Source organism: Bubalus kerabau, chromosome 16, assembly GCF_029407905.1.
Source record: "Bubalus kerabau isolate K-KA32 ecotype Philippines breed swamp buffalo chromosome 16, PCC_UOA_SB_1v2, whole genome shotgun sequence".
NCBI classification, from domain to species: domain Eukaryota; kingdom Metazoa; phylum Chordata; class Mammalia; order Artiodactyla; family Bovidae; genus Bubalus; species Bubalus kerabau.
In genome coordinates, this window is record NC_073639.1 from 44,528,257 (window position 1) to 44,555,928 (window position 27,672).

Sequence of the window (27,672 nt, forward strand, 5' to 3'; positions counted from 1 at the left end):
AGATCCCTGGAGGGCATGGCAACCCACTCCAGTGTTCTTACCTAGAGAAGCCCATGGACAGACAGGCCTGGTGCACTGCAGTCCTTAAGGTCACAGAGTAGGACATGACTGAAGTGACTCAGCATGCATACACAGCTTAACAATGAAAAACCAAACAACCCAATTTAAAAATGAGTAAAGGACCTGAATAGACATTTTCCAAAGATGTGCAAATGACCGATAAGCACATGAAAAGATGCCCAACATCATTAATCATTAGAGAAATGCAAATCAAAGCCACAATGAAATACCATGTCACATCCATTAGGTTGGCTATTATTTAAAAAATACAAAATTACAAGTGCTGTTGAAAATGTGGAGAAATTAGAATCTTTGTGCAGTTAGAATGTAAAATAGTGCAGCCACTATAGAAAAGAGTATGATGTTTCCTCAAAAAATTAAAAATAGAGTTACCATATGATCCAGTAATACTATTTCTGGGGCTATATATGCCAAATAATTGAAAGCAAGTTCTTTAACAGATATCTACACACCCATGTTCATAGCAGCCCTATTCATAACAGCTAAAAGGGGGAAACAACCCAAGTGTCCATCAACGGAAAAATGGATAAATACAATGTGGTACTTACACACAATGGATTGCTAATACGGATGATAATATTCAGAAATTCTGACACATGCTACAGCACGGATGAAACTTGAAGACATTGCTGCTGCTGCTGCTGCTGCTAAGTCGCTTCAGTCGTGTCCGACTCTGTGCGACCCCAGAGACGGCAGCCCACCAGGCTTCCCCATCCCTGGTATTCTCCAGGCAAGAACTCGGGAGTGGGTTGCCATTTCCTTCTCCAATGCATGAAAGTGAAAAGTGAAAGTGAAGTTGCTCAGTCGTATCCGACTCTTCGCGACTCCATGGACTGCAGCCCACCAGGCTTCTCCGTCCATGGGATTTTCCAGGCAAGAGTACTGGAGTGGGGTGCCATCGCCTTCTCCTTGAAGACATTAGGCTAAGTGAAATAAGCCAGTTGTAAAAGAACAAGGTATGTATGGTTCTACCTCTATGAGGTACCTAGAGATGCAAATTCATAGAGACCAAACAGTGATGGAGGCTGGTTGGGGAGGGGTGTCGATGGGGAGTTAGTGTTTAATAGGTATGGAGCTTCAGTTTGGAAAGCAGGACAAGTTCCGAAATGGATGGTGGTGATCGTTACACAACAGCGTGGATGAACTTGATACCACTGAACTGTACACTTAAAAATGGTTAAAATGGTAACACACATACTGATGTGTATTTTAATGGCAATTTTAGAAAATGAAACAAATTAAAAATTAAGATAAAAATTCATATCAATCTTACAGTTGTGAGAGCTCCTTCAGATCCTTAAAGATATGTGGAGAAAGATTTTCAATCTTATTGCTTCCTAAATCCCTAGGGAAATAATTGCAAACATGTCATGTTATTTTCTTAAGACTTTATCTATAGTTCTGTGATTTATTAGAAAACCATTATACAACTTTCAAACAATGTTATTAGTGAGCTATATTAATTGGTGGTGGTGGTTTAGTTGCTAAGTTGTGTCCAACTCTTGCGATGCCATGGGCTGTAGCCCACCAGGCTCCTCTGTCCATGGGATTTGCCAGGCAAGAGTGCTGAAGTAGGTTGCCATTTCCTTCTCCAGGGGATCTTCTAGACCCAGGGATGGAACCCGGGCCTCCTGCACTGCAGGCTGATTCTTTACTGACTGAGCCACCAGGAAATTAACAGAAGTAAAAACTTTAAAAAGGGAATGCAATGTAAAAGATAAAAATATTTCCTCATTTTATTCCTCATTCAGAGACAATGCTTGATGGTATTTGATCTGGTTCTAATAGATCCAGTTTTCTAATTTAATTAATATTGTGCTGTCTTCTTTTCTCTTTTTCCCCTCTGCCACCTCTCTCTTTCCCTCCCATCCATTCTTCTTTCCTTCCATCTGTGCTAAAGTAGAAATATGGTTTGGAGATTTAATTTTTTCTATTGTTTCAGTTGATTATGTATATTGTCACCCTGCTTATTTAACTTATATGCAGAATACATTATGAGAAACGCTGGGCTGGAAGAAACACAAGCTGGAATCAAGATTGTCGGGAGAAATATCAATAACCTCAGATATGCAGATGACAACACCCTTATGACAGAAAGTGAAGAGGAACTCAAAAGCCTCTTGATGAAAGTGAAAGAGGAGAGTCAAAAAGTTGGCTTAAAGCTCAACATTCAGAAAACGAAGATCATGGCATCCGGTCCCACCACTTCATGGGAAATAGATGGGGAAACAGTGGAAACAGTGTCAGACTTTATTTTTCTGGGCTCCAAAATCACTACAGATGGTGACTGCAGCCATGAAATTAAAAGGCACTTACTCCTTGGAAGGAAAGTTATGACCAAGCTAGATAGCGTATTCAAAAGCAGAGACATTACTTTGCCAACAAAAGTTCATCTAGTCAAGGCTATGGTTTTTCCTGTGGTCATGTATGGATGTGAGAGTTGGACTGTGAAGAAGGCTGAGCACCAAAGAACTGATGCTTTTGAACTGTGGTGTTGGAGAAGACTCTTTGAGAGTCCCTTGGACTGCAAGGACATCCAACCAGTCCATTCTGAAGGAGATCAGCCCTGGGATTTCTTTGGAAGGAATGACGCTAAAGCTGAAACTCCAGTACTTTGGCCACCTCATGTGAAGAGTTGACCCATTGGAAAAGACTCTAATGCTGGGAGGGATTAGGGGCAGGAGGAAAAGGTGATGACAGAGGATGAGGTGGCTGGATGGCATCACTGACTCGATGGATGTGAGTCTGAGTGAACTCCGGGAGTTGGTGATGGACATGGAGGCCTGGCGTGCTGCAATTCATGGGGTCGCAAAGAGTTGGACATGACTGAGCGACTGATCTGATCTGATCTGGTGGTTTTTAACTGGAAGTGGATTATTTCAGGTTCCAGTTTCTTCCATAGCTGATATACACGAGGTCTTATTTACTCTTGGGGCAGGATACTTCATATATATATAGAGGTTGGGCTGCCCACTGTGGTGTGACTTTGTAGCTTAGCTGTGAGAAGATTTTGGACAGTACCAGCTCTTATGGTAGCTTTTACAGTAGCAACTCTCATGAGAAAGGCCTAGAATTCTTCTAAACAAGGTAGGCTTGATTTCTCCAATGTCATCACGAGAAAGTCTAACCACTTTCCCTATCTATCCTCAGAAGTATTAGTTGCCACAGGGAGCGGTAAGGATGTAGATCTAGATGCCATGATAAATTGGAGTGCTTATAAATCAAAAGTTAGATTATTGAATTTGAAAGGGCAGGGCAGTTTTAGATTGAGTTTTAAAACTAAAAACAAGTAAGTAACATAATCGAAATTATAAATGTCTTTGCTGTAAATGTTATATTTTCATATTGTAAAATGGTTCTTGAGACTGTTTTTGTTATTTACATATTTTTGGGTGAATTGTCTATGTGGATAGATTCTCTGATTTGATAACCAAAGGAATCTTTCAAAAATTTCATCCCCTTTTAAAAATTCTTCAATGGCTCATTGCTGCATAAGAGATAAAACCAAAACTGCTTAGTGTGATAGAAAAAAGTCTTTAAATATTTTGTACTTTTCAGCTTAGTTTCCTATCAGTTTCTGCTCAGTTAAATTGACTTTCACCAGGACCTCAATGCACCTCAGTATTCTAACTTCAGGGTTTTGCCTAGGTGCTTCCTTCTACCTGGAAAAAGCTTTACTTCTGGTCTTTCAGGTGAACACCTTCAAGATTCTGCTCAGAAAAACAAAACAAGGAATTACTGTATAGCAGAGGGAACTATACTCAATATCTTGTAGTGACCTATAATGGGAAGAATCTGAAAAAGAATAGATGTGCAAAACCAAATCATTTTGCTGTACACCTGAAACTAACACAACGTAGTAAATCAACTGTACTTTTTTTGGGCTGTGCTGGGTCTTCGTTGCTGCGCACAGGCTTTCTCTAGCTGTGGTGGTGGTGGGGGCGCGTCTCTAGTTGAAGTGCTCGGGCTTCTCATTGCGGTGGCTTCTCTTGTCACAGAGCACGAGCTCTCGGTGTGCCAGCTGCGGCTCATGGGCTCTAGAGCTCTGGTTCAGTAGTTGTGGACGGTGGGTGTAGCTTCTCCTCGGCATGTGGGATCTTCCTGGACCAGGGACTGAACCTGTATCCCCTGCATTGGCAGGTGGATTCTTAACCACTGGACCACCTGGGAAGCCCAACTATACTTTTAAAAAAAGATTCTTTTCACATGTCACTCCTTCATGACTGGGAGAGTCAGGCGTTCTCAAGTACAGTACTTACAGCATCATATTAAAACTTTTTCTGTCCCTACATTCTTTTCTGAAGGGTGTGAGCTCTTTCAGGGCAAGATCTGGGTTTCCCAGCATATAGCTTAGTTTTGGACTAGCTATTCTTTCCATCCCTACTGGCAGACTATTAATAGACTGAAGATCTCTTTTCATATTTAAGTAAAAGGGGCAGGATAATTCCAGTTCCTTGTATGGGAAGCCAAGTAAAATATCGATCATGCTAGTGAGGCAATGTGAAAAACAGATTTAGAAGAGTCCACTAGAATGTTAAATCTCGATCCATGTTCAGCCATTTCTGGTGAGAGTGCTGGCTTTGGCTATTGAAGCAAATTCGGACAAATAATTCTTTCATCATCAATAACGTAATGGGGACCATTTGGCTTAGATCCTAAGTGACAAGAACAAAGACCATTTTATCAGTTTAGTTTTAGAAAAGTTGGTCTAAACTTAACTAGACTTGAGGTCCATTTCTGAATGGGCTCAGGAAACACACTGTCACCTTGAGTAGTTGCTTTAAAAGCACAAATTAGGGCTTCGCTGGTGTTTCCGTGGTTAAGAACCCGCCTTGCAATGCAGGGGACAGAAGTTTGATCCCTGGTCCAGGAAGATGCCTTGGAGCAGCTAAACTTGTGCACCACAGCTCCTGAAGCCTGTGCTCTAGAGCCCAAGAGCCGCAACTACTGAGCCCACGCGCTGCAGCTACTGAAGCCCACATGCCAGGAGCCAGTGCTCCACAAGAGAAGCTGCAGTGATGAGAAGCCCGAATACCATAGCTAGAGAGCAGGCCCCACTTGCTACAACTTGAGAAAACCCATGGAGCGAAAAAGACCCACCACGGTCAACAAATGCATCAATCTTATTAAAAGAAAACTAAAAAAGCACAAGTAATAATAAATCAAGTATGTAGCAAAGTTTCTGCCACTATTTAAATTAAAAAAAAAAAATGTGGCTACACAGTGGGGCATGTGGGATCTTAGTTCCTGACTAGGGATGGAACTCATACCCCCTGCAGTGGAGGCTCCGAGTCTTAACCACTGGACCACCAGGGAAGTCTCACCAGAACTCTTTAAACTCTACTCTGAGAAGTGAATCTGACTGTTGCTAATTTTGCCCTCATTTATTCTGTCAGTGGGATCAAGCAAGGAGGGGCACAGAATACAGTCCAACCTTCTTTCAAAGGGAGAGTCACTCATTTTAGGTCTAGACCCATCCATTTAAGGGACCTCCCTGGTGACTCAGATGGCAAAGAATCTGCCTGCAATTCAGAAGACATGGGTTTGATCCCTCTGTCCAGAAGATTCCCTGGAGATGGTAATAGCAACCCACTCCAGGATTGAGCGACTTCACTTTCATGCATTGGAGAAGGAAGTGGCAACCCACTCCAGCGTTCTTGCCTGGAGAATCCCAGGGACGGAGGAGCCTGGTAGGCTGCCATCTATGGGGTTGCACAGAGTCAGACACGACTGAAGCGACTTAGCAGCAGCAGCAGCAGCAGCCAGGATTCTTGCCTGGAGAATTCCATGGATAGAGGAGCCTGATGGGCTACAGTCCATGGGGTCACCAAGAGTCAGAAAAGACTGAGCAACTAACACTTTCACTTTCATTCATGTAAAACCATTACCTCTTAGAAAACATGCCGTTTTCATCTTTGTAAATCTGATTTTTCAGGCATGGGATTTGACAGGATTTAGGTAGGACTAATTCTTGATGCCAAAGCCTTTGACTGTGTGGATCACAATAAACTGTGGAAAATTCTGAAAGAGATGGGAATACCAGACCATCTGATCTGCCTCTTGAGAAATTTGTATGCAGGTCAGGAAGCAACAGTTAGAACTGGACATGGAACAACAGACTGGTTCCAAATAGGAAAAGGAGTACATCAAGGCTGTATATTGTCACCCTGTTTATTTAACTTATATGCAGAGTACATCATGAAACGCTGGACTGGAAGAAACACAGGCTGGAATCAAGATTGCCCGGAGAAATATCAATAACCTCAGATATGCAGATGACAACACCCTTATAGCAGAAAGTGAAGAGGAACTCAAAAGCCTCTTGATGAAAGTGAAAGAGGAGAGTGAAAAAGTTGGCTTAAAGCTCAACATTCAGAAAACGAAGATCATGGCATCCGGTCCCACCACTTCATGGGAAATAGATGGGGAAACAGTGGAAACAATGTCAGACTTTATTTTTCTGGGCTCCAAAATCACTACAGATGGTGACTGCAGCCATGAAATTAAAAGACGCTTACTCCTTGGAAGAAAAGTTATGACCAACCTAGATTGCATATTCAAAAGCAGAGACATTACTTTGCCAACTAAGGTCCTTCTAGTCAAGGCTATGGTTTTTCCTGTGGTCATGTATGGATGTGAGAGTTGGACTGTGAAGAAGGCTGAGCACCAAAGAATTGATGGTTTTGAACTGTGGTGTTGGAGAAGACTCTTGAGAGTCCCTTGGACTGCAAGGACATCCAACCAGTCCATTCTGAAGGAGATCAGCCCTGGGATTTCTTTGGAAGGAATGATGCTAAAGCTGAAACTCCAGTACTTTGGCCACCTCATGCGAAGAGTTGACTCATTGGAAAACACTCTGATGCTGGGAGGGATTGGGAGCAGGAGGAGAAGGGGATGACAGAGGATGAGATGGCTGGATGGCATCACTGACTCGATGGACATGAGTCTGGGTGAACTCTGGGAGTTGGTGATGGACAGGGAGGCCTGGCGTGCTGCGATTCATGGGGTCTCAAAGAGTCGGACATGACTGAGCAACTGAACTGAACTGAATTCTTGGTGTGGGGACCCTCTCTGCCACTTTGTTGCTCTTTCTTTTACCTCTGAACCTGGATTAGCACTGGCTGAGGACTAAGCTGTCCTGCCCCATGCTCACTACTGGTTTCAGAATCAACAAAGTGGTGTCCTTTTATCTCCTGGTCTCTGAATCCTAACTCTCTAGAAAACTTAAAGATAAATTTGCTGTCCTTCTCTGGCAATGGGTTAGAGCAGTGTAGGATGTATTTTACTCGTTAATTTCCCCTGACTTTATTCTTTCTTGCACCCACACCTTAGGGCCACTGTGCAAGTTCGAATTTGGAGAAACTTCCTTCTGGCATTTAAATTGGAGTTGCAAGTATGATAAAACAAGGAAAAGTATGGACCCCTTGACTAACTTGTATTTTAATGGCTAGATAGTACCTTTTGAGTCACCTGCATGCACTGCTCCCCACTGCTGAGAATAAAATAATTTCCTATGTGCTGATGGTATAGTTCATTTGCCAGACACCAGGAGTCATAACAGCAGATGTTTGGTTCTGATACTTACTGAGATTTTTCTTGTGTGTTTTGTGAATGATTGGTACTGTCTACCAAAAAATGTTTCAAGCTTAAGGTTATGGAAAAAATGTTGGGGTTTCAATGGCTTGTTTATGAAGTTTTGGAGCAGAATGCTGGATTGTTTCCTGAGGGATGTTTTTGCCTGTGGCATGTGTGTTTCCTCCACTTGTCTTAGTATGCAGGTGAGAAGGAAATGGCAACCCACTCCAGTTTCTTGTCTGGAGAATCCCAGGGACAGGGGAGCCTAGTGGGCTGCCGTCTATGGGGTCGCACAGAGTTGGACACGACTGAAGCGACTTAGCAGCAGCAAGGTGTCCTGAGCAAAATTTTAGTTACATTCTTTAATTTTTTATGGAAAAGTTTTAATGAATCCAAGTTCTGCCTAGCTAATTGTCAAAACATGTAGTTCTGTTCACACTCCAGATTCTTTTCAGAAAACACAAAATCAAACTAGTGGCGAGTCCAGACTTTAAAAAAACTCCAATTGAAGAAATGAAGCCATAAAAAAAGAAATACAAACTGTCTGAAGAGCATGGGCTTCCTCCATTGTCTTACGTATATTTTATTTGGAGAATCAACTACTCTGTGGCTTGACTGCAAGGCTTTGTTTCATCAGAGATTTGCTTTACTGTCCTTTGGAACTGTGTCATTGATCTTAAAATGGGACGTTATAAATAGCTGTCTCAAGCTGCTCTCTTGACCTTTATTACAGATTTGGATGTTGTTATCCATGGCTGTGTCTAATCTTACAGATCCAAGATTGTTCTTTGGTTTCAGAACCAGCAAAGTGATGCCTTTTTATCTCCTGATCTTTGAATCCTCACTTTCTAGAAAATTTAAAGATAAATTTGCTATCTGTCTCTAGAAGTGGATTAAAGTGATGTAGGATGTAATTTATTTATTAATTTCTCCCAGCTTTATTCACCTCCACAGCTGTTTCCTTTACTTCAGTTTCCTCAAATATTTATTTTACAGATTCCTTTAACACATATTTGTGAAGCTTTCAGAATTCCTGAAATACCTGTGGCTCAGGGTATACAGAAGTAGTGCTATATTTGTAATCAAATTTACAAAATACATGTGTAATCAAACTTACAATTCATCTAGTTTCTGGAGAGGTGCAAACGTATTTTCACTAAGGTGATTAATTTTGTTTTTCCTCATTACCCTGAAAGTAAAAAGAAAAAAGATGTTGTAGCTTCTGGAGGTAACTTACAGGTGAGTTATTGGAGAGGAGATTAACAACCCGCAAAAACAAAGATAATTATGTATAATGCATTTCCATATCAAGGTTCGTTGAAATAATATGACAAATTATCCAAGCTCATTTTAATCTTAAATTTCCCAAATCTTTTAGTGATGATAAAAGTAAAATAGTGTTCACATTTTAAAGTGTTTTAGGGAAGAGCTCCACAGCGATAAGAGTGAAAAATCTCGACCTCTGAGAATACAGTCTGAGTATCAGCACAACACTCTTAGAGTCGCCTGTGCAGTCTTTGTGGCATGTCTGTCTAACAAAATATAGCCCCGCCCCCAGCACCACAATAGTACTCGTGCACGTTGGGTAGTTGCTGTGATTTAAAGTGGAGGTGCTGGAATATGTCTACTCTAAGCTGGACCAACTCAGAAGATCTCTGATTTGTGATGCTGAATCAGACTCTAAGGCCTGACAGTTCATTTCTGCACTGATCTGGTGTTATGAGCTAGCAACATGGATTTAAAATAAGACAGAGTGGCATAGGAGAAATTATATTCGATAACATTCTATGGTTTATCCTGGTGGGTGTCATAGTCGTATCCTCACAGATGTGACCATTCTGCAGCTTTTGAAAAAAATTATAATTAATCTTTTCCCACAACCTTTGCAGTAATAATTCTCATAGAGTAGGACTTGATCTTGGTATTTCTCAAACTGCCATCCAAGGACAGATTCTAGGTGGTTTATGAGAATTTTTTTCCACTAAATCGGGTATTACTTAAGTTTGAGAAAAGTAGGTCTCATGTACAAGTACCACTGTGATGATTCATGTACTGATATGTTGTGAATCTGTGGTTACGCCTGCTTTGAACTTCAGTAATTTTGCCAATGTGCTTCCATTTCAAAAAACTTCAAAATGAAAGGGAACATTTGCTATAATTACTATGCATGTGTATGCCAGAGCCTGTTCACATAAATGATTCATTTGGTTTGTAAAGAGATAAAACATTACTTCAAAAGGACAAAACATTACTTACAAAACAGTTAAATTACTGCAGGAAATAAAAGTCAAGTTTCTTAAATTATGGATATGGTTGCCTTCAAAATCCCTGAAATATAAAAATAAAAGTGACAAAGCTAAATTTTAATCACAGACAGAAATCAATTGGTTAAGAATTATTTAAGTTTTCTCATAAAATATCTTTTCCCCCACATACTGTTTATTTCATATAAATTCTCATATAATGTAAGTGTAGCCAGCTACCTAATAGCTAAAATGATATATTTATATATAATGTTTCTTTTTTCTGTGTTAATAGTAAAAATGCTTTGAGTGGCATCTGTATCAGGTATTCATATGGATATATATGTTATCCCAACTAACGTGAAGAGAATGAAGAAAATCGCGTGAAACACTTCCAACTACATGCATGTGTGCTAAGTCGCTTCAGGCATGTGTGACTCTTTGTCACCCTATGGACTGTATCTGCCAGGCTCCTCTGTTCATTGGATTCTCCAGGCAACAACACTGAAGTGGTTGTCATGCTCTCCTCCAGGGGATCTTCCCGACCGAGGGATCTAATCTGTGTCTCCTGAGGCTCCTGCATTGCAAGCAGATTCTTTACCACTGAGCCACCAGGGAAGCCCCACCAACTATATAAACAGATATCAAATGGTGATCCATATTAAACATCTGTCCAGAGATCCAGAGGTACCCATGACTACTCTAAGTGGTGTGCCTCCATTTGTTCAGAAGATCCCACTATTGCAGAAGTTGCCACTGCCAAAATAAAGTTTAACCTCTACTTCCTCTGCCTAAACACTCCCCAGAAAAAATTCTCAATAGTCTTTTACCACTGAGAACACCCTTTCTTGTTTTAGTGTATGGCCACATAGGCCAGTGCAGAGGGAGACCCACAGCTGCCCTTGGCTGTCCACTCCCAATTCAGGATGCTGTGTGCAGACCTGATTTGAGCTCCCTTGCTGTGCGATACTAGGTTACCAACAGGAATCTGGTCTGAACATCAAAACTTGTCAAATAGTTGATGTTTTATTATCTCTACTTCAGAGTTATCATGAAGGTATTCTTCTATTGTCTTTAATCTATCATAAGGCTTATGGTGGAATTTTGTGGAACAGAGTAAGCTGAGCTCAGGAATACACTTTCAGAAATAGATGCTGGCTCTTAAATCTATTTATTTTACCCCAACACTTTGCTGACTGATCACCATACCATGAAGAGCCATTCAGGAACAATTGGGACTAAAATACATGAGCTGAAGTGTGACACAGCTACTAAAATCATGAGCATGAATAGACGAGCCTTTGTTCTGCTGGCGACGCTGTATCTGGGATACAGTAAAAATGGATGCAGACAAATCAAAGTCTATCTGAAAAATCTAGAAGGCCAGCATGTAAGGGTTCTAGAAATCAAGTCAATGGGACGAAAGCGTGTATTTATCACAGAGAAGAGCAAGTCAGAGAGATATATTCGAAGTCAGGCATAGGGTTTTTCTCTTTGGCATTGGATTGCAAAATCAGATTTACTGGTTGAAGGACACAAAACATTTCAAATTTAAGCTCACAGCCCATGGTGTACAGAGACTAAGCTTTTTATTGCTGTAGTGATTTAGCAAGGGCATACACTGTAACATACCATAAGAATTCTATAGACAGGATTTCTGTATTATATGGAATATTGTATTAAAATCTTAAATTTTGATCCTAGATTACCCTTTTAAAGACAAATTCTATTATTTTATTAAGTTGGAAATGAAACACATATTGGGTCATTAGGTTTGGCCAAGCCCTTTGGCCTTCCATTACACAGCCTGTCAGTGACAAAAACTGTTCATTTCTTTTTCCTGTTTTTGTTGCTATTACTATGAATCTACCACCAAGGGGGGGACTCTCTCTTGAACCTCACAAAATATCTTTAGGAGAGTTGATGTTCTTTTCTTGTTAGCTACACTTATAACTTTCTTTTTCTATTTAAGTAGCAAAAATATTTCATTTAATATTCATATTAATTTACTAATTTGTAAAAGTCAGTAAGAGGTATAAACTAGGGAATTTTGATCAAATTGTTACATTCAATGTTGAATTTATTTCAGTCTTTATTTGTGAATTTGCTTTGGCTTTCTTCCTAAAATTAGAGGTATTAGTTCTTGATATTCAGGGATCAGGTATACAAATCTGCTGCTTGTGCCAGGGCCCCAAGCTCTAAGTGACTTGAGGGGGTGTTTTGCTTACTTAATTCCTGGATCAGTTTTCCAACTTAATGAGCCTCTGAATCTAACCACTGTAATTTTTCCTTTATATATAGCAGGACTAGTTGAAAATGAAAATTTGGTTTTTGGACCTGAAGTACAATAACAGAAAACAAAAATAATCTTTCCTGCTCAGCTCCCTCTCTCATCCCCTAGTGGCATTGTAAACATGCAAATCTCCTCTACCTCTACTTCCTTCCCTGCCTTTTAAACACTTCTGGCTTTTCTTTCACAGAGAAAATCTAGGCAATGAAGGCAGGAAAAGCCTCTGTCTTTCCGCCCAACATCTGTAATTTACCTGAATGGGCACCTGGTCTCCTACACCCAGTGTGTGATGACCCTCCTCTTGTTTTAAGCTAATCCTATGTTTTCTGAGTTTGGTTTGTGAATTTGGAAACTCCAGGAGATAGTGAAGGAAAGGGGAGCCTAGCCTGTTGCAGTCCATGGAGTCGCAAAGAGTTGGACACGACTGAGCAACTGAACATGTCTTAAAATACATGGTCAATTTTGGTGAATGTTTTTCAGCCTTTTTTCACTTTCAAGTTTATATCTATTAGGATTAAGTGCAGTTACACAGAACAGAGGGCTTCCCTGGTGGCTCAGTGGTAAAGAACCTGCCTGCCAATGGAGGAGACGCAGGTTAGATTCCCTGGGTTGGGAAGATCCCCTGGAGAAGGAAATGGCAAAACTTCCCAACCAGTATTCTTGCCTGGAAAATCCTATGGACAGAGAAGCCCATGAGGTTACAAAGAGTTGGATACAACTTGGTGACTGAACAAGTACTCTTGCAGGCATGCATGTAGAACAGAGAACCAACTATGATAGCATAACATCACAAGGATTTAAAAAAAAAAAAATCTAGGGTTATGTAGTCCAAGGCTAGACTGGTAATTTTACCAAGTTGTTAGAAACCTAAGATCTTTCATATTCACTGTTCATATGCCCTTGTCTTCGTAGTCCAAGAAGATTCTAAAACTCAAGCCATCATATCCATCTTTTCCGGATAAGAAGAGAAAGGAAGGGTCTGTCTGTTTCTCTATAAGGGGATTTCCCAGAAGTTCCACCTGATGCTTCTTCCTCGTCATTAGTGCCTAGTCATGTGACTTTGTCTGGAGCAGGGAAGTCTGGGAAAGTAATATTTCAGCTGGGTACACTGCCATTCCAAACAAATCAGTTCTGTTGTTGAGAAGGGACTTGGCAGTTTGATATGTGCTGATCAGAGTTAACTCATTAACAGTGTTATTTAGTTCTGCCTATTGTTTTTTGGTGTTACTTGATCTTTCACAGAATGAAACAGGCTGATTCTTATCTCTTACCAATTATATATGTTTATTTTTCTTTTGGTGGTTAGATGCATCTATTCGGTGCATATATACTCTTAATATAATATCTTATATTGGAAATTGCATTTTTTTTCATTATTTTAAAAATAGTTATTTCTTTGGCTGTGTAGGATCTTAGTTGTGGCAGGTGGGATCTTCATTGCATCATACGAGATATTTCCTTGCGGTGCACAGACTGGCTGAGGTGTGCAGGCTTAGTTGTTCCACAGCACGTGGGATCTTAGTTCCCTGATCAGGGATCAAACCTGAGTCCCCTGAATTGAGATTCTTAACCACTGGACCATCAGCGAAGTTCCACAGTACAGCATTTATATGTCCTTCTTTGTACTGCTTAATCCAAATTGGCCAGAATTCTACTATTTAGAAAAAAAAAAGTGTCTGTTTTTTTTTGGTTTGCATTTACATGGCATACTTTGGAACAGTCTTTTATTTTTAATCTTTCTTAATCACTTAGTTACAGTTGCCTTTACTTTGTAAATAATGTTGAGTTTTGCTTCGCGAGCCAATCTGAAAATCTTTTTTCTTTTTAGTAGGTAATTTTAGGCCACTTATGTTCATTGACAAGGCTAATATACCTGACCTTCACCTGCTATTTAAAAATATTATTTTATATATATATATATTTAATTTAAATAATACAGTTATTGGAGGTGTGTGTTTTCTACCACACTGGATTAAATAAACTTGTTGAAGTATGGTTTTTGTCACCTTCTGGGACATTTAGTAATTTGCTGTTCTTTCTTTTATGTACCTGTTAGTACATATGGCCAACTGATCACCTGTAAAAGGTACATCTCATCTTATTAGATACACAGGTAAGAAAAGTTACATTCATCGTGTCCTTGGCTCAAAGCAGCAGGGCTCCTTAGCACACAAATCTTGGCAGAATCAAGTGTCTACTATTTTATAAATACATATTAATATTAAAAAGCAGTAAAAGGACCAGACTGCTTGGATTAAACATTCTGTGCAGAAGGATAATACTAGGTTTTGCTTTTGCTTTTCCTCAGCTGTAGTAAGCTACCCTTGACAGAACTAGCTGAACTGTTCCAAATTTGCTTCAGTGCAACCATATGTGATAAAGGAAAGCGAAGTCCATGAGACTGTTTCCTCACTTCCCATCGTGTGTGTCTCTAACCTATTCTTTCAGGAATGATAGAGTAAAGCATCTTTTCTCCAGTTTCATCAGATGGATCTTGATCCGGTCCTACGGTGAGGACAAGGTGGTCTCTAAATTGCAGTCTCGCTGTGTTGTCCAACCCTGGTAACTGTCCACCTGGTGTTGAAAAGCTCTGCCGAACTTCCCATATAGTAAGGAGAGAATCCATTCATGGCAACATCCTTTCTCATGTCTGCTGAAGGCAGTTCTTTGATGCCCTCTAGCTGGTCTGCAAGCATCCTCAGAAAGCCACCTTATCTTCTTGTTGCAACAGCTGTGGTTTCCATCTGTGGGAGCAGCCGCCGGCGGATGCCAGCCCGGAGCTCAACGTCTGCCTTGGTGGTATCAAACACGAGCCCCAAAATGGTGTCCAAAAGGAAATCTCTCCACGAACTGCTCCGGAGGTGTGGATGGTCACGTGCGTGGAGTTGGCCAGACCCTCCGGAGTGTCCGCCTGCTGGATGGTCCCTCTGCGAAAGCTCAGATCTGCCGGCTTCAGCGTGAACTCCTGTGCTAGCGCCCCACGTTTCATTCCGGTGCCCGCGAGGCGGCTGAGGGGTAGGTGGGGCGGGGGGCGAGCGGCGGGGCGGGGAGCGGTACCGTGAGTTGGTACAGGCACCAGTGTTTCTTTCCCTCCAGCTGCAGGATGAAAACCTCGACATCATCGTAGTGGGGCTGCAGGCCCAGATCTCCCGCGGGGGTTATGTACACATTGGAGTCAAAGTAGCATTCCAGCTTCTCCTAGAACTTCCAGAGCTCATCCGTAATTTTCCGAGCCTAGTGAAATGGAACTGTTGCACTTTTCTGATCAAAATCTTTTCTCAGCTGAAGAAAGTGCACTTTGCCCTCTTGTTTTAAAACCTTCTTCTTCCCATGGACACAACTGTAGACATTTTCGAATCCTCCATAGTACTCTTCAGATCTGAGAGCGTGAACAGGAAGTTCAAGGTCATCTCTCTGGATGAGAAGGGGCTTCTGCTCCCGGAATTCCTTGAAAAAAGTCTCGGACTTGATGGGCGAGATTAAACTTTCAAAGAGGCCACAGGGGCTGTCAGAGTTGAAAGGGGAAGGTCCACCGGCTGCCTCCATCTTCGTCTGCTTAGGAACAGGCCCCCTCTTCCTTCCCATCCCCAGCAGGCTTCTCTTTCTTTGACCTTGCTGTCGTCCAGAGGAGGCAGTGAGGAAATGCAAACCAGACTCAAGCCTGTTGCCAGCGGCCTCCCTATATTGTTTTTATAGGCTAAAAAACCTTTGAACAAATGGCTTTAACTTCTTCTAATATTTAAAAAGCTTTGTATATTCTACTGGTGACCTTTATAACTTTATCCAGTATACTCTATCTTCTTTTTCTTAGAGAGTAACACTAGTACTTAACAATTTCCTATTATTAGAAATGATGAAATTAGTATATATTGTCTTCCTGACTTTCTTTCCATCTGTCTCTCACCATAGGATTTCGATCAATTATATGCTATTTATTAATGTTCCTCTTAGGAATATCAAATATCCACGTACTGGTAGATTTCTTAGTTTTAAATGACATCTTTTGACACCTAGCTTTTTTCCTTAGTAGTTTTATGGTTTCACTTTATTCATTTTGAAACTGCCTTCCCTTTTAAGTTATTGTGTCCTCTTCCTGAATTGAGCCCTTTATCATTATGTGATACCTCTCTTTATCCTTGGTGATAGTCTTTGTTCAAAAACCTCTTTTTCTCCAACGTTAACACAGCCCCTCCAGCTTTTAAAAAAATCACTGCTGCATTTCTTATCTTCATTTAGCAGCATGTATTATAATATCTCTTTTTTCTCTGGTTGCCACAAACTCTTTTCCTTTATCTTTGGTTTTCAGGAGCTTGATTATCATTTATCAAGTTTTTTCCTTTCTACTTCTGTTTGTGTTTTTCTCTGAGGTTCTTAGATTTTTTGGGTTCATTATGTTATTTTAGAATATTCTTGGTCATTATCTCTTTAGATATTTCTTTAAAATTGAGCAGGACCCTGTGTCTCCTGACTTGCCTCTTGTTTCTAGAAGAGTTTTATCCTCTTTCTCGAATTCCAAGGAATGACTTTAATCAGAGACGTGAGAAAATGCAGAAACAAAGGAAAACAGTCAAGCAAGACTGTTAGCCATAAAACAAAGTCAAGGATGTTAATTTCCTCCTCAACGGCTGTAGATAACACCCTGAGCTGTGTCCTTGAGTTGTTTTGCAGATAGTCACCCCACCAGGTGGAGGAAGTTAACTGCTGACCACCAGCATGTAGATGCTAGACTGACAGGAACCAGAAGGTTGAGGATTGAGATTCTTGAAACACCACCTTGCTACCTCACCATCAACCAATCAGAGAATTGAACCTCAATTGATCATGCACCCTGCAATATTATCCCTCACCTTGCCTTTAAAAACCCTTCCTTGAAAGACATCAGGGAGTTTGGGTCTTTTGAACTTGAACTGTCTGTTCTCCTTGCTTGATACTTGCAGTAAATGCTGTCCTTTCCTTAACCACCCCTAGTGTTAGTAAATTGACCTTGCGCATCGAAAAAGCAAGAGAGTTCCAGAAAAACATCTATTTCTGCTTTATTGACTATGCCAAAGCCTTTGACTGTGTGGATCACAATAAACTGTGGAAAATTCTGAAAGAGATGGGAATACCAGACCACTTGACCTGCCTCTTGAGAAATCTGTATGCAGGTCAGGAAGCAACAGTTAGAATTGGACATGGAACAACAGACTGGTTCCAAATAGGAAAAAGAGTACATCAAGGGTATATATTGTCACCCTGCTTATTTAACTTATATGCAGAGTACATCATGAAAAACACTAGGCTGGAAGAAGCACAAGCTAGAATCAAGATTGCCAGGAGAAATATCAATAACCTCAGATATGCAGATGACACCACCCTAATGGCAGAAAGTAAAGAGGAACTCAAAAGCCTCTTGATGAAAGTGAAAGAGGAGAGTGAAGACGTTGGCTTAAAGCTCAACATTCAGAAAATGAAGATCATGGCATCCGGTCCCATCACTTCATGGGAAATAGATGGGGAAACAATGGAAACAGTGTCAGACTTTATTTTTCTGGGCTCCAAAATCACTACAGATGGTGACTGCAGCCATGAAATTAAAAGACGCTTACTCCTTGGAAGGAAAGTTATGACCAACCTAGATAGCATATTCAAAAGCAGAGACATTACTTTGCCAACAAAGGTTCGTCTAGTTAAGGCTATGGTTTTTCCAGTGGTCATGTATGGATGTGAGAGTTGGACTGTGAAGAAGGCTGAGTGCCGAAGAATTGATGCTTTTGAACTGTGGTGTTGGAGAAGACTCTTGAGAGTCCCTTGGACTGCAAGGAGATCCAACCAGTCCATTGTGAAGGAGATCAGTCCTGGGTGTTCATTGAAAGGACTGATGCTAAAGCTGAAACTCCAATAATTTGGCCACCTCATGTGAAGAGTTGACTCATTGGAAAAGACTCTGATGCTGGGAGGGATTGGGGGCAGGAGGAGAAGGGGATGACAGAGGATGAGATGGCTGGATGGTATCACCGACTTGATGGACATGAGTTTGAGTGAACTCTGGGAGTTGGTGATGGACAGGGAGGCCTGGCGTGCTGCGATTCATGGGGTTGCAAAGAGTTGGACACGACTGAGTGACTGAACTGAACTGAACTGATATGTCTGGAGAGCAGACCCAAGTTTTGTTTGATGACATCTTGTTTTTCCTCTCCTCTTTTTCTGTGACCCTTTAATGCAGTTTTAGGCAATTTTATATTATCCTGCAACTTTTGGATTCTTGACTCTGTATTTCATTTTTTATTTCTTTTTGATTCAAATGAAAGCTCTCTATTGATCTATCGTCAAGGTGATTGATTCTTTGCTCAGCTGCTAAGCCTGTTGAAGTAATTCCTTGATTCTCTTTAAAGCTTCCATCTTTTTTGCAGACATTTTACACATGTGCATGTATGTTGCCTACTTTTTCCAATAAATCAGTTAACTGATTAATGGTAAGTTTTTAAGAAAGATTTTTTGACATGGACCATTTTTAAAGTCTTTGTGGAATTTATCACAACACTGCTTCTGCTTTATGTTGTTTTTTGTTTTTGTTTTTTTGCTATGAGGCATGTTGGATCTAAACTCCCCAACCAGGAATCAAATCTGCACCCCTCTATTGAAAGGGGAAGTTCCAACCACAGTACTACTGGGGAGGTCCCAATCATAAGTATTTTAATTTCCTTGTTTGGTAGCTGTAACATCTGAGTTATCTCTAGGTCTAGTTCTGTTGATTGCTTTATAATGTGACAAGGATTATTCTTCCTGCTCTTTTCGAGGACTGAACTTTCTCAGCATTGCTGTTAATCATGACCCAGAAGCCCCAGCCCACTTTGTAAAAGTACAGGATCCTGGGCTGGAGAGGCTTATCTGCCCATGTTGCTGGAGTAGAGAGCTTTGGCTACTACCACCCTTTTGGGTTCCCAGGTGGCTCAGTGGTGAAGAACTTGCCTGCCAATGCAGAAGCTGCAAGAACTACGAGTTTGATCCCTGGTTTTGGAAGATCCCCAGGAGGAAGAAATGGCAACTCAGTCTAGTATTCTTGCCTGGGAAATTCCATGAAGAGAGGAGACTGGCAGATTATAGTTCATGGGGTCGCAGAATTGGACATGACTGAGCACACACGGAGAAGGCAATGGCACCCCACTCCAGTACTCCTGCCTGGAAAATCCCATGGACAGAGGAGCCTGGTAGGCTGCAGTCCATGAGGTCGCTAAGAGTTGGACACGACTGAGCGATTTTACTTTCACTTTTCACTTTCATGCATTGGAGAAGGAAATGGCAACCCACTCCAGTGTTCTTGCCTGGAGAATCCCAGGGACGGGGGAGCCTGGTGGGCTGCCATCTATGGGGTCACACAGAGTCGGACACGACTGAAGTGACTTAGCAGCAGCAGCAGAGCACACACACACACTGGTATCATAAAGCTTTTGCTTCCTAAGAAGGAAGTGTCTCAGGAAGAAGGAGGGGTTTGTGCCTGTGGGCCACCAAAGAAGACTGTCTAGTTTCTTTAATCAACCCTAGCCTTGCTGTGAGTTGGTGGAGACCAGAGGAAAAGAGCCTGTTAGGAGTAGCTGACTCCCCTGAGTCTGGGGTTCACAGCTATTCCAGAGGGTTACACTATCCCACACTTAACCTTTACAGATTTATTACAGTTTTAGCAGTTTTCTTTGTACCTGCTTTATGACCATCAACTCTTCACCTTGTGCTCTGTTAAAGGCAAAATACTGTAGATGTCCTATCTCTCCTGGTCATCCCTTAGAATTCAGTTTACTTGCTTGCCTTATGACTGTAGCTCTCTGATGGGCTTGAGAAAATTATGATTGTGTAGATTGTAAAGTTCTTTCTCATTGGTAGAGAGGGAGCAATATTGTCTTGGGGGTTTCTATACCTTCAGCACAGCATTGTTGGAATGGAATTGTAATATACACTATTTTCTTTATATATATATTGATAATATATAACAAATATATATATATAATATTTTATTATATATCTATAATATCTATTTTATTTATATTATATTTTATATATTGCAATATATTATTTAATATATAAAATAATATGTATATTTTCTTTATACTTCATATTATGATCTTGAAATTGCACTGTGTTGATGGGAGCAGGGCGGGTACATTCATCTTTACTGTACCTGTGTTTGTACATCACATCTTAATTGCCTGTCCTTTCCATGGCTTCCAGGACCTTGCTCCATAATGCATCCTCACTGGTTTCTATATTTTCAAATTCTTTATATTAGCTTCTTCTCCCTATATATAAATTTGCTTAGTCTCATCCAAAAATGAAAGTTTACTTTACTCTTGGGATCATCATTTCAACTTTGGCTATTGCCCCAGCTTTTCGTATGCTTATTTACTACTTATTTTTCTTCCTTTTTGAATTTCACATATTTTATTGTGGTGTTTATAGGTTTTTTAAAATTGCTTTGAAAGAGCTATTGGGTTTGGCCAACCCTGGGTGGCACATGGGTAAAGAACCCACTTGCCAATGCAGGAGATGCAGGAGACGCAGGTTCTATCCCTGGGTCAGGAAGATCCCCTGGAGTAGGTGATGGTAACCCACTCCAGTTGTCTTGCCTGGGAAATCTCATGGACAGAGGAGCCTTGTGAGCTACAGTCCATGAAGTTGCAAAGAGTTGGACATGACTGAGCTACTGAGTATGCACGCACATATTAAAGGTTTTAGTCTGCTGTCTGTCGTATATCTTACAGGTATATTCTCCTAGGCTGTCATGTCTCTTTTTATTTTATTTATATTTTTCTATGTTTGCTAACACATCCAACAGATTTTCTAGTTTATACTTTGCTAAATGAAAGTTCATATGCAAGGTAAAGTCATTATAATTAATTTAAAAGTGAATACTTATAAAGCAAAAATTATTACTAGCATTAAATTTGGGATAGTATCACTATCAGGAATGCATGTGGAGTGAGTTGTTTGGATAGTTAAAATTGAAAGATTATAATTTTTATAAAGATTACAACTTTATAAAGAAATTTAAAAAGTCTACCTCTTTAGTGATAAATCCTAATTGTTTTATTTTTATCTGAAATGTAAATTTTCCTACCTTTTTAAAAGCAAAGCAAAGTTTTATTATTGTATGAGTGCCCCACATTTGCTTCTGTTTTCAACCAATGCATGGACTTTTAATTGCTAATTTATTCATGTAAGTATTGCTCAATTTTACTTAATTATTAAGTTGGGATTACTGAGTATAACAGTTAATGAATTCTTTTGAACCCAAATTTAATCACCACAAATGATATTGCACTTAATTTGCCCTTTGCTTTGTCATTAGTGAGGGCACTATACTGTTATACCCAGATTCCCTCTGGACTTAGTAAGTAACGATTTAGGAGATGTTTCTCTTTTCCTAGATGGTTCCAAACTAGTGTGTTTTGAATTACAGGGTCTGCTTTTTACAGCATTTCCTGCTGCTGCTTTGTTATTAGGTTGATAGTTGTTACTTCTCACTAAAACCAACCTTACTAACTTCCCCTCCTACTTTCAAGCTGGCACTTCTAGTCTGCTGTGAGCTTAAAACTCCAACAACCAAACTTTTGGGAATCTCCTATAAAATAAAACACAGGGAATTTTCATATGACACAGTGCATGCAATTTATGAATCAAATTTTGAAGAGATATTTTGGATTCACTTCTTCATTTTTTTACCTGTCTCTTAGCCACATTTACTGGATAATTGAATTTTGCATAGGTGGGCTGATGCTAAGTACCACCAACAAAGCTATGGTGTGAAAAATTCCATGGAACATATTCTGTGTGATGAGGCTTCAAAAATAAATTCTAAATATCATATTCTTGTTACACAGAATTTAGAGATGGAACTAAAGTCACTTAGTCTGTCTATACCAAATGAATGGGTGAATAGATTGACAAAGAAAAGAGGTGATGTTATACAATGTCACAACATCCCTTCTGTCTTCTTCCTGCCTCCAAAGTATTTTGTTTTTTTGGAGATATTTTATTTTAGTAAGAGTTTCCATCCAGTATCACAGTAATCCAAGTCTATGTCCCAACCACTAATGCCGATGAAGCTGAATGGTTCTGTGGAGACCTACAAGACCTTCTAGAACTAACACCAAAAAAAGATGTCCTTTTCCTCACAGGGGACTCGAATACAAAAGTAGGGAGTCAAGAGATACCTAGAGTAACAGGCAAGCTTGGCCTTGAAGTAGAAAATGAAGCAGAACAAAGGCTAGGGAAAATTCGTAAAGAGATGGGAATACCAGACCACCTGACCTGTCTCCTGAGAAATCTGTATGTAGGTCAAGAAGCAACAGTTAGAACCAGACATGGAACAACAGGCTGTTTCCAAATTGAGAAAGGGATATGTCAAGGCTGTATATTGAATCCTTGCTTATTTAACTTATATGCAGAGTACATCATATGAAATGCTGGACTGGATGAAGCATAAGCTGGAATCAGGATTTCTGGGAGAAATATCAATAATCTCAGATATGCAGATGACACCACCCTTATGGCAGAAAGTGAAGAGGAACTAAAGAGCGTCTTGATGAAGGTGAAAGAGGAGAGTGAAAAAGCTGGCTTAAGACTCAACATTCAGAAAATGAAGATCATGGCAATCCATTCCCATCCCTTCATGGCAAATAGATGGGGAAACAATGGAAACAGTAACAGACTTTATTTTCTTGGGCTCCAAAATCACCGCAGATGGTGACTGCAGCCAAGAAATTAAAAGACACTTGCTCCTTGGAAGAAAAGCCATGACCAACCCAGACAGCATATTAAAAAGCAGAGACATTACTTTACCAACAAAGGTCCATCTAGTCAAAGCTATGATTTTTCCAGTAGTTGTGTCTGGATGTGAGAGTTGGACCATGAAGAAAGCTGAGTGGTGAAGAATTGATGCTTTTGAACTGTGATTTTGGAGAAGACTCTTGAGAGTCCCTTGGACAGTAAGGAGATGAAACCAGTCAATCCTACAGGAAATCAGTCCTAAATATTCATTGGAAGGACTAATGCTGAAGCTGAAACTCCAATCCTTTGAGCACCTAATGCAAAGAACTGACTGATTAGAAAAAACCCTGATGCTGGGAAAGATTGAAGGCGTGAGGAGAAAGGGATGACAGAGAACAAAATGGTTGGATGGCATCTCTGACTTGATGGACATGAGTTTGAGCAAGCTCTAGGAGATGGTGATGGACAGGAAGCCTGGCTTGCTGCAGTCCATGGGGTCACATAGAGTTGGATGTGACTGAGCTACCAAAGTGAACTAAGCTTAGAGGAGTTAGTTTAGATAATAGGAATGTTTAATAAAATCATGCTAAAATTTTTGAGGAATTGTGACACAATATTGACAAGTACCATTTGAGAAAAACCCGATATCCAAAATGAACCAGGCAAAAATAGAAAAGTTAGTTGTCTTCTGTAAGAAGAGATACAGGGAACCCTCCTATACTGTTGGTAGGGATGTAAATTGGTACAGCCACTATGGAGAGCAGCATGGAGTTTCCTTAACAAATTAAAAATGAGCTACCATATAATACAGCAGCACCATTCCTGGGCATATATCTGCAGAAACTCTAATTTGAAAAGATACATGCACCCCAATATTCACAGCAGCACTATTTACAATAGCCAAGACATGGAAGCAACATAAATGTCCATCAACAGAGTAATGGATAAAGAATATGTGGTTACTCAGCCACAAAAAGAAAGAATAATGCCATTTGCAGCAACTTGGATGGACCTGAAGATTATCATACTAAGTGAAGTAAATCAGACAGAAATACAAATATCATATGATATCGCTTATGTGTGGAGTCTAAAGTATGATATAAATGAACTTATTTACAAAACAGAAATAGACTTACAGACATAGAAAACAAACTAATGGTTACCACAGAAGAAAGGGGGGAAGGAAGGGATAAATTTGTTGCTTGGCATTAACAGATCGCACAGTACTATATATAAAATAGATAACCAACAAGGACCTATTGTATAGCACAGGGAACTATACTCAATATCTTGTAATAACCTATAATTCTTTTCCATTATACACATACATATATATAACTAAATTACTTTGCTGTACTCCTGAAACTAACAGAACATTTTAAATCAACTATATTTCAATAAAAATTAAAAAAGAAAGATACAGCAACTTACAGCCAGTGCAGTCTGGGCATGTGCTGACAAAGAGATTTGTCAGGCAAGCGGGTAAGGACGTTATTCATCAGTACTCTGAAAAAGAGAATCAGAAAGGAGTCCCATTTTTCTGTTTCTTTTTTCAACCGAAGTCAAACATGGGTTTATCATTATTCTCATGAAGCCGTGAACATCTAATAAGTTAGGTGCATTCTTACTCTAATTTTTTGGTAAGTTTTGTTATATTTAAGTGCTTGTTAGTAATAAAATTAGACAGGCGATATTTGTCATATGGAAGAAGCAGTGACACCAGCAGACTGAAGAAAACACCCGTACCCTTCAATTGTGGGTAGTGAAAAGAAGGTGATTTCAAATGAACGTTATTTTTCTTTACCAAGATTAATGTACTAAGTCCCTTACATATGAATGAGTTCCATTCCAAGAGCATGTTCTTTAAGTCCAGTTTGTTCGTAAGTCCAACAAAGTTAGCTTAGGCACCCAACAAACACGATCAGCTATATAGTACTGTACTGTAATAGGTTTATGATACTTTTCACACAAATAATACATAACAAACACAAAAGATAAAGAAAATATTTTTGATCTTATAGTGTAGTATCTTGAAAAGTATAGTAGTGTAGTACTACAGCTGGCATACAGAGGCTGGCACTGAGTGAACAGGGAAGATGAGCTACTGACTGGAGGAGGGAAAGAAGGTGGGAGATGGTAGAGCTGAAGGATCTCATCAGCAACAGGCAATGGAGGACAAGCTGCAATGTCACTCATGTCTGATGTTGATGGAACGCATGTTCACATCTTTAAAAGTTCACAGCTTGAAGGTTTGCATGTAGGGGACTTACTGTAGAGCACAGTACTGGTGTGCCTAAGAATATTGGAATGAAACATGACTGTGAGGCTGCGTTCAGTTTCGATGGGCTGACATTCTAGAAGACAGAAGATCTTATAAAATTGTTACGACTACAGAATAGCCTCATAGAATAGGACTAGGAAATGGTTTTTAGTTGGAAAGGTCTTTTTCGGGTTCTAATTCCAAATAAAACACTATTAAACTCAAAGTGATCATTTTTATTCATGTGTTTTCCTTCAACTGAAATATTTGCTTAAATTTTTAGTACTTACAGGAGAATAAGAGAATTTAGTCCATAAAATGTTAGTGGGGAAATTCGATTGAGGTGATTATCTTCAATTATCCTGCCAGCCAGAAGAAAAAATGGATTCATTTTATATATTTTTTCAACATAAAGACAAATACCATAATATGCCACAGAAATGAAACATACAGCCACTCTAGTCTGTGGAGATCTTCAAAAACACCCGGCTTCAAGAGGGTTATTCTGTTATGACTGAGATACCTGAAAAAAGAGAAATGATGACAGTAAGTCTGTTATCTTCTTGATATCTTACAATGAGGAAAGGAAGAACAATAGTCATTCATCTTAAAGTTTCTTATATGCTGTTCTCATCAGGCCATTTTCCTGCCTTTGGAGCTCTTAATGTTCTTTATCATTTACCTTTCCATATCCAGTTTTTAATTTCTTAATTATCAATCAACCATCAACCAGTCAATCACTCTATCTATTCATCTATTCATCAGATTGTTTTGACAGTGTTGCTGCTGCTGCTAAGTCACATCAGTTGTGTCCGACTCTGTGCAACCCCATAGATGGCAGCCCACCAGGCTCCCCCATCCCTGGGATTCTCCAGGCAAGAACACCGGAGTGGGTTGCCATTTCCTTCTCCAATGCATGAAAGTGAAAAGTGAAAGTGAAGTCGCTGAGTCGTGTCCGACTCTTCGAGACCCCATGGACTATAGCCCACCAGGCTCCTCCGTCCATGGGATTTCCCAGGCAAGAGTACTGGAGTGGGGTGCCATTGTGCTAGGTCTCTAATCCCTTTCTTTGAGGAAGATGACATTGGAGCAGATAAATAGTATAGCAGCGGAGGGAAAGAGCTAGAACATACAGTTACTCTGACTTTCTAGCAGAGAAGACGCTGACTGCTGGTTGGGGCTGTGGAGTTTGGAGGGGAGAGGAGACAGCGAGTCCTAATGGAAAGAGGTTCAACTGAGAAGAGATTTGGATGAGGGTGTGTCATCCATAAAGCAAAGCATGGGTGGGAGTGAGTTCCAGAGAGAGGAAATGACTTATGCAAAGGCAAGAGGTGTGAGGGTGACAAGTTGAAGGGTCACTGTGAAGAGGCTGAGAGGGGACACAGGAGACACCCTGGGGGCAGGCAGGGACCTGCTCTGGAGAAAAGACACTGAGCACCTTGTGGGGAGTCTGACCCCCTGTACTCTGAGGAGACTTGACTTCTCACTCGTCTGCAGAGTAGATGCTCTCTTCCTTCTGTTATACTGATTGCTTATGCGTTTTTCTTTTTCTTCCAAGAGCAAACACCAGCTTTTAATAACTTTCAGAATCACCTCTTGTATAAGTGGAATCAAGCTAGAATAGTCAATTCATAGAGTCAGAAAGTATACTGGTAGATGCCAAGGGCCAGGGGTGAGGGGTGGGGAGGGGAATGGGGAGTTAGTGTTTACTGGGGCCAGGGTCTCAGTTTAGGAAGGTGAAAAATTAGGGATATGGATGGTGGTGAGAATGCACAACAATGTGAATGTATTTAGTGCCACTGAACTGTACAATTAAATATGATTAAATTCTTTTATATTTTGTAACTTTAACCTCAATATACAAAACATTAAAAAAAATCACCTCTCTTCTTTTATAGAGGCCTTAGAGTCTTTGTGTAGTTTCTTTTTCCCTGAAGAAAACTTTTGGACACACACACACACAGACACACATAACCCAACAGAATAAATAAATAATGGGATAAATAAAGGGAAATATTTGCAAAAATCTAATTCCATTTAACTAATTAATCTAATTTAATAAAATTAGTTTAATCTAATTCTATTTAACTTTGTCCTTTTGATTTGGGAAAGTGGAGGTGAAACTCTCAAAATACCTAAGGTTGCCAGTGGTAGCAAGAGTCCAGGACTGAAATGTGTGCAAAATTCCTCTCCTTCCATTTTGGCTTAAAATGGCAGAGAAACTGTCTTACATGTTTATTTCTGTATCAATTTCTCTGGCTTAGCAATTCTGCTCTGAATTGCTGTCAGATAGTTTGGTTCCTAGCTCTGCCACTTAACAGTGTGACCTGAAGCAAATGACTTCTGAAATCTTCAGTTTCCCCAGTTCTGAAGTGGAAATAACATCAGAACCTAATTCACTGGGTTGTTGAGCATTTGAGGCCAGGCGTGTCAGAAGAGCTTGGCACATATTATCATGACAATGTCTCTGTTCAACTTCCCAC

At 40.1% G+C, this 27,672-nt stretch overlaps 1 protein-coding gene and 1 pseudogene across 1 annotated transcript in view; both read right to left on the reverse strand.

Moving 5' to 3' along the window:
- Nucleotides 1–27,672, reverse strand: part of RXFP1 (relaxin family peptide receptor 1) — a 94,166-nt gene that overhangs the window by 19,051 nt on the left and 47,443 nt on the right. The window contains exons 7-12 of the mRNA XM_055550866.1: nt 25,641–25,712; nt 25,480–25,551; nt 24,361–24,435; nt 9,913–9,984; nt 8,774–8,845; nt 1,355–1,426 (exon numbers count right to left, since the gene is read on the reverse strand). Coding sequence (XP_055406841.1) covers nt 1,355–1,426; nt 8,774–8,845; nt 9,913–9,984; nt 24,361–24,435; nt 25,480–25,551; nt 25,641–25,712 — 435 coding nt within the window. The remainder of the gene's footprint in view (nt 1–1,354; nt 1,427–8,773; nt 8,846–9,912; nt 9,985–24,360; nt 24,436–25,479; nt 25,552–25,640; nt 25,713–27,672) is intronic.
- Nucleotides 14,376–16,189, reverse strand: LOC129630274 (ribosomal oxygenase 2-like; annotated as a pseudogene).